This window comes from Protobothrops mucrosquamatus, unplaced genomic scaffold (genome assembly GCF_001527695.2).
Source record: "Protobothrops mucrosquamatus isolate PMUCROS unplaced genomic scaffold, P.Mucros_1.0 scaffold406, whole genome shotgun sequence".
NCBI classification, from domain to species: Eukaryota; Metazoa; Chordata; class Lepidosauria; order Squamata; family Viperidae; genus Protobothrops; species Protobothrops mucrosquamatus.
This window is the reverse complement of record NW_015386736.1, coordinates 182056-203414: the sequence shown is the minus strand read 5'-3', so window position 1 is coordinate 203414 and position 21359 is coordinate 182056. Positions and strand designations below refer to the sequence as shown.

The window sequence follows — 21359 nt, the reverse complement described above, 5'->3', positions numbered from 1 at the left end:
CTTCCCTTTTAGTTTTTTATTAATATTTTTAACCAGGGTAACTTTTTAAAAAGTTTATTCCCTCCCCGCACTCCATATCTTATATACATTTGCATTCAGGAATGGTAGAGTTCAAATGTATGAATCTGCCATCTTTTTTTTTCTGGTTCAGGTGGATACCAGTCCTTTCTAAAGGACAGAAGACATACAGTATGCCCTCTGCACCTGCTCGAAAAAGCACTTGCAGGGCTGAAGAGTGTAGCGAGCCCCGGGGTCCCGAAACTCCTCTCCCGTCCGCCTTTTCCCATACCTGCCCGCCTCTTTGGCTCAGCAGGACAAAGGCGAGCTAGGCGGACGGCGAGAGCAAAGCCCCGCCCACCTCCCACCTCTCCATCCGAGCGCGCCGGTTCTTCGCAGCAGCGGCAGGTGCGGGAGGGGCGGGGCCGAGCTGACTGTCATTCAACGGGAGCCGGCTGGTTACCCTCATCCGTGCCGCCAGCGGAGGTCCTCGCAGAAGCTCGCATGGGGCGACGGGCTGGAGAGATACACCTGGCGCGCCAAGGAGCCTCCAACCTTCCACGCCCGCTGCCGTCACCACTACCAGCAGCAGCAGCAGCAGCCCCACCACTTTTGGTCAGGCACCCTTTAACAGCCACTGGGCGTTCTCCTCGCCACGGAGCCGCCGCCGCCGCCGGGAGAGAGATCTGTTCATTGCTGTCATAAAGTCGCTTTAGGCTGCCTCTCTGCACAGCCCCCCGCAGATGCAGGTCTTTGCCACCCTGGAAGAGGGCTCCACTCCCCTTTCCAAATCAGGAGTCAGCCTCCCTCCGTCCGGTTTTACCCACTGCTTACAATTCATCACTTCTCGGGAGGATGCCTTCAAACAGCTTAGCGGGGCTGTGGTTTTGGCTTTTCTTTGAAATACAGGTTAAGGTACGTTCGCCCAGAGCAACTAAGGCTGAAGCCGTTGCCTCCCGTTTTGTGTGTGGGTTTTTTCTTTTCTCACCCTAACCCGACCCGGTTCCCTTACCGCCGCATTAATGACGTCAACGCGAATCTTTCAGGGATGTTTTCTGAAACAATGTTAAAAGTTGTTTGTTTGTTGCATTCCCTGAACCTTTCTTTGCAAAATATTGAGGGTAGGGGAAAAGATTGTTGCTCTCTGCCTCTCTTTCAAATTTGCTTGGTTTCTTGTTTTGTTTTGTTTTTTTAATTTCGTAGGGATGTGTGGGTCAAACAGCTGAAGGGAGCCAACATCTCCCGTTTTCCTCTTTGCATTCAGAGTTGCTGCACTTCACAGATAATAGTGGTAAGTCAATAGAACTCAGGATATTTGTAAAGCACCCGAATTTTACTAATTTCCTAAATGCTCAAGTTATGTAGCCAAAGGTAGCAATACTGCATGTAAAGTGAGTTATACCTGAAAACAACCTTTTGACTTCCTTTGCAATCCTCTGCAAATGCACCAACTTTTCACTGACAGCATCTCCAGAGTATAAATGCAGTGCATGTTTACTTGGAAGTGAATTCCATAGTGTTTAGTAGTGTGGTTATAAACAGTGCAATTTTAATGTGCTGTACTATGTTGTATGAACTTTCAGAGACGTTAACTGAGATTTTGTACATTAATGTGATCCTATGAGCAGTCCAAAAGCTTCTGTTTCGGAGCTAGGAGAACTGTAAAACTGGGGTTGTTTACATTATTTAATCTTAAGCATGTTTGGCAATATATTCTACCACAATCATTGAGGGAAGTACACTTTCTTGGAATTTAGCCCCACCAAAATAATGGAACTAGCTGTCAATTAAACTTGCATAATGTTGGCTGTCTAATTCTGTGGGGATTCAGATAAGAATAAGCTTAAATATTTAAAACACAAACAATTAACCTGTTAAATCTAATTTATCCAGTTGTAAACCCACATGGGAGTAAATGATATTGAATTTTGAGACTAATTCCAAATAAAATGCTTATAAGTGGGCTGTTAAGAAATCTTGCTGCTTTTTATAGGTGCCAAATTCTGTGTTTTATTAGTAGGGCTGAATTATTGAATTTATCTGCTGATATTTGGCACAGTAATAATTGTGAAATGTGGGTTATATTTGATGTGTTTCATTGCTCTGTGTCAAAGGATTGAACATGACTTTCTTAAATTAAACTGATATATTTGTTACTGGCTTTCTTCCAGTCTAGAATTGCTGCCCTGCAACTTAAAACCTAACAATAATAACTTAATGGATGAGGAAATAACACCCACACAAATTGAAGCTAATGAATAACTGTTGCTCTCAGTGAGGTCTTATCACATAGCAATAGGAACCTAAATAAAGATCAGAGCCAATCAGTGACTTGCTCTGTTTGCCTTGCAAATATTTCAGAATAAGTGAGCAGCTATCCTGTGTGAGAACACAAACACATGCACCCTTTTCTCACAACCAGGAGAGCAGGAAATCCAGCTTTTATTAAAGTCATAAAACAGCCAAGCAAATTAAATCCAACAGTAAAACTATCCAAATAACAGTAAATAACAAACACACACACACAAAAAAATATAAGTAACACCTAGTGAGTGTTAATATTAATGAATAGTAATATTTTTGACTACTCATCTGGTCACTTTAAGTGCCAAGGAGTATTAACCTAGTGGCTTCCAAAGGGGAGACTGATGCTTGCCCCCTCTTCTACTGATATGCAGGAGAAGAACTGTGTCTTCCTTCTCTGGTATAAAAAGTGTTGGGATGTTCAGTCTTCCTCTCACAAGTCATTTTTAAAGTCGACAGAGAACAGTGGAATCTCCTTCTTCTCTGACTGGCGTAAATACCTAAAGCATTTATCTGTTGATAAATGCTCATAATATCTCCAATGTTATCTGACTGTATTTTTATCATGACCTGCTCAGTTAAAGCCCTAGTAATTCACAGTATAAGTATGCATTACATCTGACAATGAAACGATGCTTTAAAAAAAAAAGTTCACCCACTCTGTGAACTATGTTTGTGGAAGGTCAATAAAGAAGGAGTAAGCAAGTCTCCAGAGGCAAAGAGTTCAAGAGTGTGAGGCTAACCACAGAGAGGATTACTTTGGGGCCTATGTGTCTTACCCCTCTTGAACCCTATTCATGCAGGAATGGAAACCTCAGCAGCCCCTCCCTGCTTCAAGGATGACCTCATCCAAAGCTAACAATAGAATTGTTGTGAACTGGGGTGCCTCTGGATCAACAGCTACAGCATCTTTTCGGATTTGGTCTGAGTTTATTTCTTCCTATCCAGATCCTTACAGTTCTAGACAGAATTAGGACTGTCACAATTCCTACAGCCTTCCTTGAGGAGATGATGCACAAATGAAGATCATCAGCAAAACTGATAATTCCTCAACCAGAGTTGGTGGAAGAGCTTCCCCAATAGTTTCATGTGGATATTAAAATGCAGTAGGAAGCATACCAAGTCTATAGTACCCACATTAGAGCCCTCACTAGTTCAACTGCTTTCCCCTTCAAATGGAAACACCACAAGGTAGCATCTCCAACACTAGTAGGCAATCCAGCAAGATAGCATGGCCAATGATAACAAAAGCCATTGTGAGATCTAACAGGACCAAATGGGTCATACTCACACCATCGAGATCCTGGTATACTTTATTTATTTGGTTTGGTTTAGTTTGATTTTTATCCTGCTTTTATTATTGTTTATAAATAAGTCAAGGCAGCAAACATACCTAATATTCTTTCCTCCTCGTGTTTTCCCCACAATAACAACCCTATGAGATGGGTTGGACTGAGAGAGTATGACTGTCCAAAGTTACACTCTGGTATGCACAAGAGTAACCAATACCTTTCTGCCCTGATCTGAAACATGGCAGAAACTCAATCATTTTCATCTAGGCTCCTCTATAATTAGGGCATTGCAACTTTTTCAGCAACATTCACCAAAGGGGGTATTGGAAACAACATATATCGAGATATGGTTCTTTGAGAACACACTTTTTTCAAGGCTGAAGACATCAAATCCTTTCCCCCCCCCCCAAAAAAAAACATAAATCATCTCTTGAATTCAGGCATGCATGCCTTCCAGATGCCTGAAGAGCCAGTAGGATGTGGCTCTAAAGACATGTTGATTCATGCTGCAGATGATCCTAGCCACTTCTCAGTCTCCACAAGCTCAAATGAGTGCTATGTGACAGTGGAAGACATTGCCCTGTGATTCATATCCATGTACCATTTAATTATCAATGAATATGAGTGATTCTGTCTTCAGAAAACCCTGCTTCATTTCAATTCATTCATTCATTCATTCATTTCATTTTATTCATTCACTCGTTCATCATTCATTCATTCATTCATTGCCTTCAAAACAGTTACCAATGCTTTCGCCAAAGGCAAAGCACCCAATTGGCTTAATCCCAGGCACCCTTGTCCTTCTGTTTTGGGAACCACCAACCATCTGATCCTTCTTTATTAAGCTACCCCAGTGCCTACTAGTATTATGGTAGGCATAAATTCCCCTACCTGGCGAGAGTACATCTGGGCAGACAATACATGAACACATCTTGAGGACATCAGTCTTAAAAATATAGGACAGGAAGGAAGATCAGAACCATGAATCATGGCATTAGTATGTTACATCAACATAGCAATAATTGGTGTTCTGCTAAGGATCCCTAATGTGAAAAGTCTCCAAGATGGAAAGTTCTTTTTTTCTTTTTTGGCTACCTATATGTTTTGCATTTGTGTTAAATATAAAATAGAGGTGGGACTTTAACTCCCAGAATTCCCCAGCCTGGGTTGGGTATAGAAATGTACTCATCTTAAAGTTGCTGAGATAGAGAAACATTAATGAAAATGTCTTTCATAACTGACAATAAAAGGATAATGTCTTCTGCATCTTTACTTTTCCTGTGTGCTTGGCATGAAAAGCAAGTAAGCAAGAATACTTGATTTCTTCTCTGAAAAAAATTGCTAGTTTGGCACTGCTTTATAAGAGTTTCTGGAAAAAAAGGATGAACTCTCTGTTAAGAGTAAAAGGCAGACCAGTGAAAAAAGTTTGCAGTCCAATAACCTTTGGGTGATAATTTACTAGGGTGTCACCGCGATGTAAAAAAGATGTTGAGACTTTGGAAAGAGTACAGAGAAGAGCAACAAAGATGATTAGGGGACTGGAGGCTAAAGCATATAAGGAACGGCTGCTGGAATTGGGTATGTCTAGTTTAATGAAGAGAAGGATGAGAGGGGACATGATAGCAGTGTTCCAATATCTCGGGGGTTGCCATAAAGAAGAGGGAGTCAAGCTATTTTCCAAAGCGCCTGGAGGCAGGACAAGAAGCAACGGGTGGAAACTAATCAAGGAGAGAAGCAATCTAGAACTAAGGAGAAACTTCCTGACAGTGAGAACAATTAACCAGTGGAACAACCTGCCTCCAGAAGCGGTGAATGCTCCAACACTGGAAGTTTTTAAGAANAGCCATTTGTTCGAAATGGTATAGGGTTTCCTGCCTGAGCAGGGGGTTGGACTAGATGACCTTCAAGGTCCCTTCCAACTTTACTATTACTATTATTATTATTATTATTATTATTATTATTATTATTATTATTATTATTATTATTATTATTATTATTATTATTATTATTATTATTATTATTATATACAAATGGAGAAGAAATGTACCCTAGAGGGTGCTAAATGTGAATTTGTGTTAATATAAAGGGAAAAGAGAATAACATTGTCATAGGTGTATACTACAGACCACCCAACCAAGGAAATATATTAACTTTGTGCTAATCAGTTAGCTAAGGTAGGCAGGATGCACACTATAATAGCAATGGGGGACTTTAACTATCCTGACATCAACTGGGAGACAAATTGCACATAGCGGGAGATCAAATTGGTTCCTGGCGAACCTAACAGACAACTTTGTCTATCAAAAGATAAAGAAGGGAACTAGAAGATTGGCTATACTGGACTTAATTCTCACTAACAGAGATGAAATGATAGAAGGGGTTGAAGTTATGGGAACTTTGGGAGAGAGTGATCATCTGATATTGTAATTCAATATACTGTAATGCAGGCACAAGCAATAGAACAAAATCAGACTAGTGTCTTAAACTTTAAGAGAATTGATTTCAAAAACTTAGAGTTTGAGCAAGATTCCATGGATGGTAATATTTAAGGGGAAAATGACTCAAGAAGCCTGGGGAACTTTGAAAAATGAGATTATAAAAGCCCAGTCTAGCACAATACTAAAAAAGAAGAATAACTGATCCCAGAGGAAACCAGCATTGTTACATAAAGAACTCTCTGATTAATTGAAAGACAAAAAGGACAAGTATAAAAAGTAGAAAGAGAGTGGCGTAACTAAGACAGAATATCAGCATATAGCCCAAATCTACAAAGATGAAGTCAGAAAAGCTAAGGCACAGAATGAATTAAGATTTGCAATAGATGTCCAAAATATTTTTAAAAAAGTTTCTTTCAATGTAAAAAACAAGAAAAAGTCAGAGAAATGATTAGTCCAATAATGTGAGGAGATGGCAAGAAGTGACAGGCAGCACATAGAAAGCCGAACTGCTTAATTCATTATTTGCATCCGTCTTTACACAAAAAGAAAAAAAGCAGTACAATAAAAGACAGATTATGAATGCAGGTCAAAATAGGCAACACCTATCCACTCTAGACAATTTCAAATCACCAGGACCAGATGGATTACATCCTAGAGTTCTGAAGGAGCTGGAAATGTGATCTCAGAATTACTGAACCATATCTTTCAAAATCTTGAAGCACTGGCTAATTACCAGAAGTTCATCTTCAAAAAGGAGGGGGGGAATGGACCCAGGAAACTACAGACCAATCAACCTGACATCAATACCTGGGAAGATCCTGGAAAAGATAATCAAGAAACAGATCTACAAATACCTAGAAGCAAGCAAAGGTATAACCAGAAGCCATTATAGGTTTGTCAAAAAGAGATCATGTCAAACAATTTTTTATTTCATTGTTTGACAAAGTGACTAAATTAATGGACCAGAGAAATGCTATGGACATAGTATACTTTGACTTTAGTAAGGCATTTGACATAGTAGACCAACTTCTTGGTAAGATAGAAAAATATGGGATAGACAGCATCACCACCAGATGGATTCCTAACTGGCTGAAAAACAACATTCAGTGTGTAGTCTTCAGTGGAACTACATCTACATGGAAGCATACAATGGGGTACCCAAGATTCTGTCATAGGCCTAATACTCTTCAACACCTTCATAAATGATTTAGATGAGGGGACAGAAAGAGAACTCATCAAATTTGCAGACAGCACCAAGCTGGGGAGTAGCCAACACTTTAGAAGATAGGCTCAAGATGCAGAAGGATCTTGACAGACTTGGACATTAGGCCTTTTCCACCAAAATGCAATCCAGTGGTAAAAAAAAGTAAGTTTTACACTTAGGCAAGAAAAACTAAATGCACAGGTGCAGAATAGGTGATACCTGGCTCAATAGCAGTAACTGTGAGAGGGATCTGGACACCCACTTAAAAATGAGCTAGCAGGACTTCTGGTTCTGCCCTGTAGCAACATGGCTGAGGGATCACGGGGCTCCGCACCCCACAACTGATTTCACCCTGCCAGGAGACCCTAAAGTCGCCCCAGAGAGGTGACAAAGAAGGGGCACCCCGATGATTGTGGAATGATGGCAGTTGATCCGCTCAATCTGGGGGAAGCCCTCCAACCTGACAGAAGAAAGGCTAGCTGCACATCAGTGTCTAGCCCAAGCTACTAGCAGCCAAAGTCCAAAAGCACAAACCAGAACAATAGTGAACAGCATGCTTGGGTGAGAATATTGATTTTCTCTCTTCTATTTTGTAACTGATTCCCTGGAAAAGATCCCCAAAGCAAGAAATCCTTGAAAGTGAGGGAGGGGACTAAATCCCCACCCCTTCATAGACAGAAGTGGTGAATTAACTTCTAAGGGGGGAAAGAAATATACTGAAATAAAATTAATAACATTATAGTTTGGGTAAATCTGAAAATTAAGAAAACTGTTAAGATTTTACACCCTAAAGAGTTTCTATGAAATTATAAAAAAAATAACTTTTTTGTTTGAAAAAGTTGGAAAATAAATAACTACTGACATCTAGTGGAGAATTAGAGCATAGAACAACAGCAACTCTGACTCAGAAATTGGCAAAATGCAACTATTTGGTAATCTGAGAAACTTATTTACACTCACTTTATTTACTTCAATCTTTGGATCAAGAGGCATTTGACTAGTCAATAAATTGCTTTGAATTACTAAGTCATGATTAAACTGGGCACAAGTTTGGACTGAAGTTCTCTTCCACCCCTTCCACCATCATTCTGTGATTCTGTGACTTGGTTGAACCATACAACATTTTTTTCATGTTCTTTCAGATAAAATGTTATATATAATCAGTATAACATAAGGTAGAAAATGTTTCAGTTTTTTTTATTTTTCATCCAAAATGTTCATCCATTCTGCTGAAAATGGCTCAAGTGCAGGTAATTGCCTATTTTCTGATTGCACATCTAAGTGAATCTCAAGAAAAGTTTAATGAAATCTTTTTGTCTTTGAATATTGAACCTCCAATTTGCATAGAATCTTGCTATCTCCAGATCTTGATTTCAAACTGGATATTAGCAAGATAGCACGACTCTGTTAAGTTCAAACAGCCTCCTTTAGAAAATCAGAATATAATTCTGGGAGTTCTGAATTAGAATTATCGCTTTATGAAATGGAATGAATAAATAGTGAACCTGAAGATACCCCTATGCACCCAGTGAAAAACAGTTTTCAATATATCACACACAGTTCTTTTGAAACCTAAGTTAGTACATGAATCATTTTAAGTATCTCCTAGTTTGGGATGGATGTTTTTCAATATAAGTAATATAACACAGGATTCTATTGCCTTTCAGTATTTACACTAATTTGTTGTGGTTTAATATTTTTATCCTCTATATTTCAATATAAGGTACATTCCAAATGATTTTTTTTTCTTGAAAATCTGCATTGATTGCTGATTGCAGCTGAATGATAGAGCTGCATGGACCTCTCAATTCAAGTTGGCCTCACATCCTTAAGCAAGTCACTCTTTCCTCTTTAGCCCTTACATCTCATTATCACTGCCTTTTCATGGATATATCACTGACAGTTATCTGGAATTTTAATTTAGTTTTAATTTAGTTAAGGAGCTAAGTTGCAAATTGAATTATATTTGTAGACACTTGGAACTGTGCCTGCAATTTGGGCCTGCCATTTGCAATCTGATTCTATGCCTTGACTGATTACAGAATATGACATTGTGACAGCATATGAAGTAAACCAAAATGGAGATTATATAAGCCATGCAATTGCACACCATGAAAGAAGGAAGCGATCAACTTCAGGGAGATCAACTGATTCATTACATCTCCATCTCCAAGGATTTGGCCATGACTTCCAACTTGATCTTAAGACCTCCAATTTTCTTGTGGCACCTGGATTTACAGTACAAACTCTGGGCAAGGGGAGAATCAAGTCAGTACAGACATTCCCAACTGAAGACTTTTGTTTTTATCAAGGCATTTTGCGATTGCACAAAAATTCAACTGTAGCACTTTCAACATGCGGAGGCTTGGTAAGTAGAGATGTGACAAAAGCTACAATTTAAGGTATGTGAAAGTCAAATTGGAAAGAAAATGTTCTATATAAGTAAAATATTTGTGAGCATTTCAGTAGCAAATCATACATATAATCATTTGTGATAAATTAAGAACTGCTATGGGTATACTGGACAAAGAAGAATTTGGATCATGACATGATCCAAATATATTTTGAATAGATCTTCATTTACCAGGAATAGTAATGAATCCTCCCTGAAAATCTTCTTTTCAGAGTTGGAAACAAGACTGGATCCACTTAGATAAGTTCACCATCGTCCCACCTGAAAAGTAAAAAAAAAATCCAAGAATTGTAGAAGTAATTGAAAATTAACCATGTTTAAGGGTTTCAAGCCTTCATTTTCAAGCCTTCATTTAGGTAGAAGGTTTTTTTTTATCCTTGCCCATCCTAGCAGGTGGACTGTTTGGTGCCCCCTTCTGAGCAAGCTGGCTCATTTCCATTTCATCTATGTTTTGGCGGTAATCGGATTTGTTCATTTCTTGCTTTTTACTGTCAATGTGAGAACTAGTTCAGAAGAACTCTGTCTTCCTGTGAAGAATGGTCCTGTGGTAACCATGCCAATGCATTGGGGGCAGGACAGTTTGATTAGGTAGAATACCATACTAGGAAATAGAAAAAGGGAAAGTATTGAATTTGGCGGTGATTCAGATCAGAGTATACTTTGTGATAAGACCACCATTCGTTCGTTCATTCATTCATTCATTCATTCATTCATTCATTCATTCATTCATTCATTCACTCATTCACAATTTCTTATGTGGGAAGGAGAACAAAGATTTGCAGACTGAAAGAAGTTCTCAGTTTTATCAATCATTTCATCTTATTGTTACCCAGTCTCCCACCCTAGCCCTTGTGTGTTGCTAGCCATCTGATGTGACTGATTTGTTTTATGGAAAAGACAAGTGAGTTAAGTTCTTATTCCAGTTTTACTAGGGAACCATGAATTTAAGATAATTTCTCATAAAAAATATTTGACCACCCAGAAAACATAAATAAACAGAAATGTTCTGTAAACAGTCTAGCTTTCATAACTTGTTATTTAGAGTTATTAACTCCCACTGAGACCAGTCCTGGAGATTTTATTCCTCCAATTAATGTGTGCATGTGACATACTTGTATTGAGCTATCCATATACACACTTACACTTGCCAGAATCCATGCTCCCAAAAAAGACAGGGCCAATACAAAATATTAAATTACTATGAATTGTACTAATGACTGTCAGTTAAGATTAATTGCTTGTAAAATATAACATTCCATTTGCAAAATTAATTTAGCCCCATTTTTACATCTACAATCATTGATTCACAGATAAGCTATCCTCTCAACCACAAGTATAAATATTCTCAGAGGGACTGTCGAAATTAGAGTTCAGGAAAGCAAACAAATCTACATATGCTTACTCTTTGTTAAGTTATATTGACTTCAGCGGCCCCTATTCCCATTTAAGTATAGAAAGGGTTCTGCTACACTGGCTGTCAATCTCTTTAAGCTAGTGAAAACTGGAGAAGAAATCAGGTTTTATTTTCTCACAGTTTGCTCCCCCCCCCCCAAAAAAAAAGTAGGGTCAAAAGAGGCATTGTAGTGGGCTTTCCCAATGCTGGATTATGAGCAAACTAATTACTCTTTCCAGTTCCCACTCTATATTATGTATTGAGTTAGAGGGGAGTATCTCTAGCACAGGGGTTCCCAACCTGGGGTGCGAGATGATATTCCAGGGGGTACGAAAACTTGGGTTTTGAAAATTATAGTGTACAGTATATGCATAATTTGTTGCCGTTGTTTTGAACTTTTGTAAGGGTTGCAAGAATATATCAGAAACATTCTAAGAGTGCAGGGTATAGAAAAGGTTGGGAGCCGCTGCTCTAGCACAACCTGGGCCAGATATGGCCCACCATTTAGATTTGGTTAGTCATTGCGATTACTTAGATGAAGTACTATACTGACTAGTGTGCTAAGAGATTCCTATACACTTTGAATGCAGAAATCCTTATTTTTCTTTTTTTACCCTTAGCATGTGATATATTCTATCTACAATACTGACATTCAGATTGGAGATTATGGCTATATTCCTGATCCCAGTAGAGCGATATAAATGAAGCTAATTCTTCAAGTTTCTTTAAGGCAATTTCCATCACCGAGTATCTTGTGGCAGTAAATCCCCTAAATCAATTGTGAGAGAAGTAATTATTTTATCTGTTTGCAGAATAGCCATTCAAATCAACGAGTAATCAAGTGTGATGAGGAAAATGGAAAGTTTTGCCTGCTTTCTCTTCATTGTGCATAATTTTGTTAGTAGTATTGTTAGGGTTACACTTGTCTATACTGGATGTACTGAAATTGGAATAAAGACATGCATTTGCATTACTTGATGACTTGATGACCAGAGGCATCCAAGAACCAGGTATACCAATACCAATACTGATACGTTGATTTCCAGAACTAACTAATGGACCGTGGGATTGTAGTGTACTTATATTTTTCCCTAATACAAAAACTTCTACGTTAGTACTGGTGGTAGGACTGTACATCTACTACTGATCTCGTAGTTTGTTTATACTACAGTAAAGTCTCCGATTCATTTATCACGTAGGATCACCCCTGACAGCTGATATATTTGACTAGCAAGTCATGGAAAATTAACTGAATGATATACTGTTTTGAATATTATGTTCATACTTTATTTGATACTTTGTTATATGGTGATTGAAGATATTGGCTAAAGTATTTGTGAACATCCATATATGGACCAGCATTGTGCTACCTATGTGTAACCAATGAACTGAATGTAGGCATTCCACCTTAAAAAAAATACAAGTTGTCAACAAATTCAGGAAGCTTATCAGAGCACTAGTAAGCCCCTGTTAATGTGTTTTCAAACTATTTGAAATTTAATTGAAATTCTTCACTTTCGTAAAGATAATATTCTCAATCTTCTGTGGAGATGGGAAATTTCAGAAAAAATATGTGCATGAGGAAAATCTGCATGCTCTGCAATATATTATATTATGGTAATTATGAATTCATTTTAAAACCAAAAATGTTGTGCCCTTTCAGTCTCCTTGTACTGCATGTGTTTCCTGGAATTCTGGTGGAAAATATAACATCAGTTGACCCCATGGCAGCCAAGGAAAGAAGTTGGTGCTCTGAAAGTTACTTCTATTTTAAGCTAAAAAGGTTTTTTTTAAAAAAAACTTTTTTTTTGCTAAGACATCTTACTTTTACAATGCCCAAGGAATGGCATTATAAAATGGGTAGTACAAGAAGCATACAGTAGATGCGAAGAGATTCTGAAATTATCCACATTATGTAAAAAACTAACCTTCCCTTCATATTAATACATGTTATTCTTCAGTGTATTAATGAACTGCAGTTAGTATCTGTATATTAATATTAAAAACTTGTGAAACTAGATTTAATGTTCTATAGGGAGATGACTTCATTTAATTACAGATATATTTTGTCATGAGATAACATGATGTCTCTTTATTAGAATGCCAGGATTATGTTATTTATTTTTACCAAAACCCTTACTTCCACCCATAGGTTCCACCCAGGAAAGAAAGTCTAATTTATATTCAGAAGTGCTAAAGGTTCAGCTTATTATTTATTGAAACATAATGTTCAAGGTGATTTGGGACTTTTTTCACTTTCAAAGTATAAAAGTACTGATATACCATAAAGAGGCAATCAATTAATTAGCCATCCCTTCATACTCTTGGAGAAGATTTATTTGAAAAGTGTTTCCTCTTCTTTGGTGACTACAAGACAGCAAAATAATTTCTTGCTCCCAGGGTTTATATTCTCAGCTTGATTATTACATCTCAAGTTGTATTAATTAGAAAACTAAGGCAAGGAACTGACTTATGCTTAGTTGTAATAAGTTTCACAACTTAGTAAATGAGTTTCTCCATTTTGGATAGGGAAAAAAAATATGTCAGTGAATCTGTGATGAAACATCTACATAATGAAGATAGTAAAGTAGTATTAGTATAATGAAGATAGTAAATTAGCAATAAGGATTTTGTAGTGTATCAAAAATATAGATAGTGAAGTACATCATTTACCACCATAATTGGGACTGGAAAAATCGTCATTAAGCAGTATGGTCATAAAGTGAGGCATCAGGTAACCTCACCTGATTTTACAGCCTTTTTTGCCCCAGTCATTAAGCAAATTACCATGGTCTTTAAAAAAAGAATATCACGTGACCACAATTTGCAACCTTCCCTGATGATTTTCCAGTGAATGAAGGAAAATGTACATGTCCCAGGATAACCTTACAAGATCCAATCTGGGTCGGTCACCAGGACCAGAGATTTTTGTCTTCTGAGCTTTCAGACTTGTGCTAGAGCCCATCGTCAGGGAACTTCTCTCTACTGGAATATGCCAGACAGCTAAGAAGACTAAACCTCTGGTGACTGACCTAGATTGGGTCTTACTTCCCAATGACTTTACTTATCAGAAGCCAACTGGAAAGGTTGCAAATGGCAATCACATCACTGCAGGACATTGCAACTGTCATAAATGTAGAGCCCAAATTGTGTTCTTGTGACTGCAGTGGTCTCATTATAAGTCACCTTTTTTAGCACCAATGTAATTCTGAACAGTCAGTAAATGAATAGTTATAAGTCGAGGACTACCTGTATAGGGGGGGAAAAAACCCTAAACAATGAGCATAACATGGCATTATAAGGACCAACTGGAAAATATATAGCAGAAAAAGCTTCTGAGTTCCAACATTTACATTCCTTAAGGTGGGCAATGAACAAAAACAGGAGGAAGAAGAGAAAAGGACAGGAAGGAGTTTCAAGACTAACAATTTGGGTTTTCTGCAAAAAGAAAATGTAGTAAAGAAGCGATGGATTTATCTTCAAAATTATTTGGATCATCTCTAGCATTATCAGAAAGTAAATTCCTTTATAAATCTAGCACCTTAGTGTTCTAAAATGTCCTTAAAAAAAAATCCGAGGAACTATTTTTATTATTTACATGAACCAAACCTATGTCCAGGTAATCTTGTTTCTGAGTTAATTTACAATAGGCCTAAAGACATATATGCACACCCATCCCATCTTGTCATTATTACTTTTGATGCTGTTAAAAGCGAATTCTTCAAATTTTGGACAAATATTTATGTGTATGACATTTAATCTGAGGATGATTGTTTCAGCCTAGAAATATCTGAGCTATCTCATATCTTATCACAAAAACTAATCCGATACTCCCAGAAATCAAATGGTCTTTGGTTCCATTTGGAATATATTTTGTCAATTTGGATTTCAAGTTCAATTTTCTTTTTCTCTCTAGTCATAAGTTTCCCTGGATATGGAACTTTCACTTAGTGTTCCCACACCATCATCAGGTGTATGCTAATAATGCAGCACATTGAGATCCATGATGTTTTGTAAGTTGTTATGGCAACACAATAACAAGTCCGAGTCTTTCCTGATAAATAAGAGCTTGAAAACTCCAAAAGCTACTACAGGTTTGACCCAGCAAACAAAAGAACACTTAACCTTATTATTATGAAATATAAATTCATAGTGGTCAGTGGTGCAAAAGACCTATTAGCTGATTCAGTCTTCCTTTGTCATATTTTCCTTTGATAGGATTTTTAACGCTGTCACCAATGTGATTTGGGAATTTCCAAATGACTAGGTTTCTACACTTTTCCCACAGTTCATATTAAATAGCCCTGTGCAGTGCTTCATATTAAATTCCTAAATGATCCTTTGCACCATACAAGGGCACAAGCAGAACATTTATCTGCTATATTTTAAAGCAGCTGCATTTTTTTTCTGGACCCTATGGGAGGGCATGGCTGCTTTTAAGTGTTGTAGACAGGTGGTACATTTGGACCCCTCACTCACTCTGGAAGGTCTCTTGGCAATCAAATCCCAATGGTTACATAACCCTAACATTACTGTGGTGGATGCCTTTATAATATGAGGAAGATTCCTGCCACTGCAGTTTTCAGAAACGTTAGATAACATTTTGCAGTAAATCTTACCTGCTCCTGTACATTAAATGGAGAACAGATCTGCTACCAAAATTATGTTGCTCTGCAGAGCTTGTTAATGTAAGTATGACCTAAATTCATGCCTGAAAATGATGTTAGATAGTGTTCCTTCTTCCCCACTAGCAGTAGGCATTGATATGGAATCAAGACAAAGAAAACTTATAATTCTGAAGAAAACATTATAGTCAATATGTAATTGGTGAGTTCTACCCAATGAGTTTTATTCTGAAACTGTTCTGATTGCAGGTTAAAACCCAAGAAATACTACCGTACTCTGGAATGTTCTCAGATGTGATATTTGCCAAATTCAGGACTCTATAAGAACAGACATGATTATACTTAAGGCAGCTTTCATTTTGGTCTTTCCTACTCTACTAACAAATCTATAAAAAACATCATTGTGACCTTTTCCTGTATATGCTATGGGGATGTTTTCTCCTCCTCCTCTACAATTTCTGAAGCTGCCTTTCAGTTCCTTTGCCATCTGGTGTGCCATACTGCAGCAGGAATATAGTTCTTGGGTGGTAGTCTTGGGCCTTACATGAGGATGGGGGTACGGTTACCTTTCACCACCACCAAAGAACATCTTGTATTTTTGAACACTATAAGAAACTAAAAGCTTACAAGAACCCTACCTTGCCAAACTTTGTTTTCTCCATTACACAGCTAGGAATCAAATGGGGCAAATCTTTGACATGTATCCTGTAACTCCACTTTGGGGGAACATAGCTCTTGGAACAGATCATATTAAAGAGAGGGTTTTTGAAAGAGATGCCAGTAAAGATGCTACTACAGTAAATCTTCATTTTGATTTTATCACTTTAGAAATCCTAGAAGTCTTTCCCAGTATCTGAAAAAGGCTTTACCAGCATTTACATGCAGGCCATGCCTTCAGCATGTCTTGAAGGGAGATTTTGTAAGTGCCTTATTGAACGGTGTTTCTGTCCCTGTGGTGACAGTCGAGTGGAATATATTATTCACTATATCCTCCATTCTCCTATTTACAATAAGATTAGGTACCAAAGTATTCATGATAGGTTAATGCAAAGTCTCTAGCCTCAAAAAGTTGAATTATCATCTTGGAGATAATAGAGATGTATTCCCACCTTTTAGCAGTACAGTTGCTAATTTTGCATGTAGTCATTTAAAATACACGGAAAAGTAAAAACAGAAATATTTTTAAGTTCTTAATCATAGCCTTGCCTTTATCTTGTTTTGACCTCTTTGTATGTAACTTCTCTTCTCTTCCCTACCCCACCCTACCCTACCCTACTCTAGTATTCTATTGTTTTGTACTATGTTGCATCATTATGACCTATGACCTATGATTAAAACAATAATGCAAGTCAATATAAACAACCTGGTCCTGTCCTTATTGCAGTTGCAGTCATAGCAAAATTTTCTCTTTTCTCGGCAGACTTCAAAATTTTCTCTTAAGTTATCACATGTCTGGTTTCATGCTCTTCTATTATACTCTTAACAGGGTAAGGGATGAGAGGTTATACATATTTGTCTCATTCCCATTGTCCCCCACCTCTGCCATTTCTCTGCCCCCTTTGTCTCTGATCTTCACTTATTCAAAGCGATGGCCTGATGACAGCTTACACAAGCAAGAATTCCTATCCCATGGAAACCTATAACTGCATTCAGGTGAATGCAGATAGAGTTCTCTCAGAACTTTATCCTCAAAGTGCAAAGATCTATGACTGAACTGGAATTTGGAGCTTAAATGATACTCCAGATATCTTATATTTCTTACTATACCTTATTCCATCATGACACCTTTACAGAGCTACTGAAACCTGAGCTGGTGTAAATTGTGTTAGCATTGGAATAAAGATATTAGATCATTATTACAAATGACCAGATAGTAAGAAAAAGTAGCTTAGAGAGGAGACAAAAGTTATCCTTAGACTTTCTGCTTTGAAAATACTGGTTTGCATAGAGCCACCATGAGGCTTAAGCAAATTGTAAAAGGGGCAGCTGAAAGCTGAGCATAGGAAAAGAACTGAAGAGAACTTTCACTAGGATCATTAGCAGTCACTGCCCTTGTTCCTAACTGTGTTTTCTTTTTCCAGTTAGGCTTGATCAGGACGCAGGAAACGGATTACTTTTTGAAACCACTACCTCCAAATATTGCACTTAAACATAACATTTCTGTTCCTGGTGGTCACCGTTCTCATGTACTGTATAAGAGATCGACTGAACCTAAACTAGTCGTCAATAATAATGAGGTAATTGGGACTGATGAAAGTCAGCAAGAGGCTCACAATTATGTCTTTCAAGATAGCCAACCATCTCGCAATTCTGAGTGGCGTCAAAAACAGCACTTTTGTGGAAGGCGTAAAAAATGTATGTAAAGATGTCTCTTCCTCTGTTTATTATTTAATCTATGTATTTTAAGATTGCCAATTTGACATTCAGTTCTGTTTTTTTCCAGCAAATAAATATTTTCCCACATAAGATGTGATCTAGAAATGAAATTCAACTGAACATTTGCTACTGCTTTGTATAATGTAATGTGTGAGGCGTTTGCTCTAATGTAATTCCATATCAAATGTACAAGCACGTTGATATCACAGTATTTGTAATGTAAACTTATTATCACGTTAAGCTTCACTGTTCAAAATTCTCTTTTCCTAATGCTTTAACTCCTTAACTGGGAACAAACAATCAATGATGTCTTGTATCTAATGCTTTCTCCTGGTTTTTTCATTATTATTAGGGCCCTGAAATTTACATTGGCTTTTGAATACATTTGCATATTTCCCCATTTTTAATCTTAGGAGAAAATAACCTGATACGAAATATGTTTTAGATTCAAATCCCATCAGTCCCCAGCCAATGGGACAGAAGACATAGTTTAAATCACCTCAAAAAAAAAATCAGACAGTCATGTTATACTTAATTTAAGCATCTTTGGCTCAACCCAATCAAATGAAGCACTCTTAAGCTGCATTGATTTAACCAGGGAAAATGTATGCACAATTTAAATCAATGGTAGTTTGATTATCATTGGCCTATATTAATAATATTTCTGTTCTGCTGATTTCAATTAATGCACAAAGTATGGTTTCTGTCTTTTGTTTTCACTCATTTTTTCATCCATTTCATATGTTTAATGGGGGGTATTCAAGATATTAATTTACTTTGCAATTTCTATAACTGTTTGCAAAAAATGTTCACAATTCAACAAATTCAGGGGGTTTGCAAATGCCTGGACCAGTCCTTATGCACATAACCTAAGAATACACCAAGAGGGCTCATTTTAATATTATAGAATGTTGAGATTTCTTTCCATAGCTTCCTTTCTATATTATTTGAGATAAATAGAAACACACTGTGATTTTCTGTATACTTAGTATACACAAAGCATTGGTAGAAACAGGATTACAGGTAGTCCTCAACTCACAACCATTTGTTTTGTGATCATTCAAAGTTACAATGGCACTGAAAAGAAATAACTGTCACAGCATCCTCACAGCCATGTGATCAAAATTTAGGCACTTTGACAAACGGTCTGTACTTAACAACAGTTGCAGCATCCCCAGGTCATGTAATTGTCAGTTGCAACCTTCCCAGCCAGCTTCCAACAAGCAAAGTCAATGGGGGAGATGGATTTGCTTAATGACTATATGATTCATTTAACAACTGCAGTGATTCACTTAACAACCATGACTAAAAGGTTTTTAAAATGAGGTATGACCTAAAAATGTTAAAAACTGTAAATTAGTGCAGCCACAAACTTGAGAGTACATGTAGAGCTCCATATTATGATACTGGAAATCATAATATCCTTGACCTATTCTTGCTTATTTTCAGTTTGTTGGTTTGGTTTGGTTTGGTTTTGTCAACCTATATAACTGAGTGTTGTTTGAACATCTTTTGTTTTGTTCTTGCAGATATGCCTCAGCCTCCAGGTGGAGACACCTATATCTTGCCAGATGAATATAAACCTCTGCTGAGAAACAAGCGATCTCTTCTGAAAGCGCATAAGACCAAAGAATTCAATGTTGAGACTTTGGTGGTGGTTGACAAAAAGATGATGCAAAACCATGGCTATGAGAATATTACTACTTATGTTCTAACTGTACTTAATATGGTACGGATGTTCCTTTAAATTGATTACTGAACATTTATACAGAATCCATATTCTAATTGTCTAAGACTCCTACATGAGAATGTATCTCCCCTTGCTCCCAAACAAAAGACTCTTCTTGTTGTGATACTGAAAACATTTGATTTCTGTACTGCCCTTAATATCACGTCTGGGATATGAGTGACATTTATCAAGTATGTTAACATACCAGATCTTAAAGGTATAGCTTGACTACATAGCCCCACAATGATGCCTCACCTCTTCCTAACTCATTCCTCGTGGCACAGTAAGATTCTTGCAATGACTCCTCTTAAACCTCAGCTCCCTTCCTACTTTTCCCTTTGAGAAAATAAGGAATGAGCATAGTCACTTCAAACCACTGCAAATCCTTGAAGCAGAACCTGCAGAGTCACTTTGACCAAAAGAAGGTGTCATGTCTCTAGGACTTTCATAACATTAATGGGTAGAAACAAGTATCAGGAAAAAGGAGGAACTTAGGGTTTGTTTTTTTTTTATCTGTAGCTATCATTCAGCTGGAAAGACACATCTTGTTTCCTATTGCTGACCTTAGTGCACATGTATGCCTGTATGTGCAGGTGGATGGACACAAGCACATGCAGGCATATTCTCAAATATCTTTCAATGAATAGGAACATAGCAATTGCGTATGGATAATTACAATGAAATATGGGCCTCTTTCATTGAAAATGCTATGTAAAACTTTATGCGTATTCTTGTTTGAGTAACAATAACAGTCAATACACCCACAATCACTCACACACACACACACACACACATACACATCTTGTATGTGTGTGCGTGTATACGTACACTTTTTTCCTCCTTTTCTGTGCTGTTTAAATAAAGGCAAAAATAGGAGACTACATCAGAGCTACGGATAAAATCAAACATTGCATTCTCATCATAGTTCACTGATGCTATTCATTTAACAAAGTCTAATTGCTTCATGATTTCTTAAAAATATGTTTCAGGTTTCTGCATTGTTCAGAGATGGAACAATTGGAGGTAATATCAACATTGCAGTTGTTGGCTTGATACTTTTGGAAGAAGAGCAGGTATAGCGTATTAAATATTTTAAAGTAAATTAAACTTGATTTTTAATCATGATCTTGGATTAAATTCTTGACATAAGTGCAGAAGCATCTGAGTAGCATTATAAGATTAAACCAATCTTTTCTTAACTTGGTGCCTGCCATATGTGTCAAATCACAATTTTTAGAAATGCATGCTGTAAGGCAGCTTCAGAGAAATTATCTTTTATCATTGTAGTATTTGTACAATGTTGTATTTATCTTTATGCAAATGTAAATTTAAAGAGAATAAACATATGAAAAAGTATGTTCAGGATTGAGCTTATTAGTTTTGTGTGCAGATATAATGTGATGAGAACACTTCTATACAATGGGTGTGTGGGTGTGTGCATATTTATATGTATAAGTAAATAAGCTATCAATGGGCAGGACAACCAATATATTTGTACATTTTTAAGCGCTTAGGTGGAGAAAATCATAAATGGTCATTTATTTATTTATTCCACAGGTGTAATCATGACCCTCCCTCCCATTCTATT

The 21359-nt window shown here is 37.3% G+C and overlaps 1 protein-coding gene across 1 annotated transcript in view; it reads left to right on the top strand.

Annotated features, from left to right (window-relative positions):
* The first annotated feature begins 852 nt into the window (after positions 1-852).
* The window catches only part of ADAMTS16 (ADAM metallopeptidase with thrombospondin type 1 motif 16), a 79420-nt gene continuing 58913 nt past the window's right edge, over positions 853-21359 (top strand). The window contains exons 1-6 of the mRNA XM_029284177.1: positions 853-912; positions 1201-1288; positions 9278-9603; positions 17748-18021; positions 19572-19771; positions 20761-20844. Coding sequence (XP_029140010.1) covers positions 853-912; positions 1201-1288; positions 9278-9603; positions 17748-18021; positions 19572-19771; positions 20761-20844 — 1032 coding nt within the window. The remainder of the gene's footprint in view (positions 913-1200; positions 1289-9277; positions 9604-17747; positions 18022-19571; positions 19772-20760; positions 20845-21359) is intronic.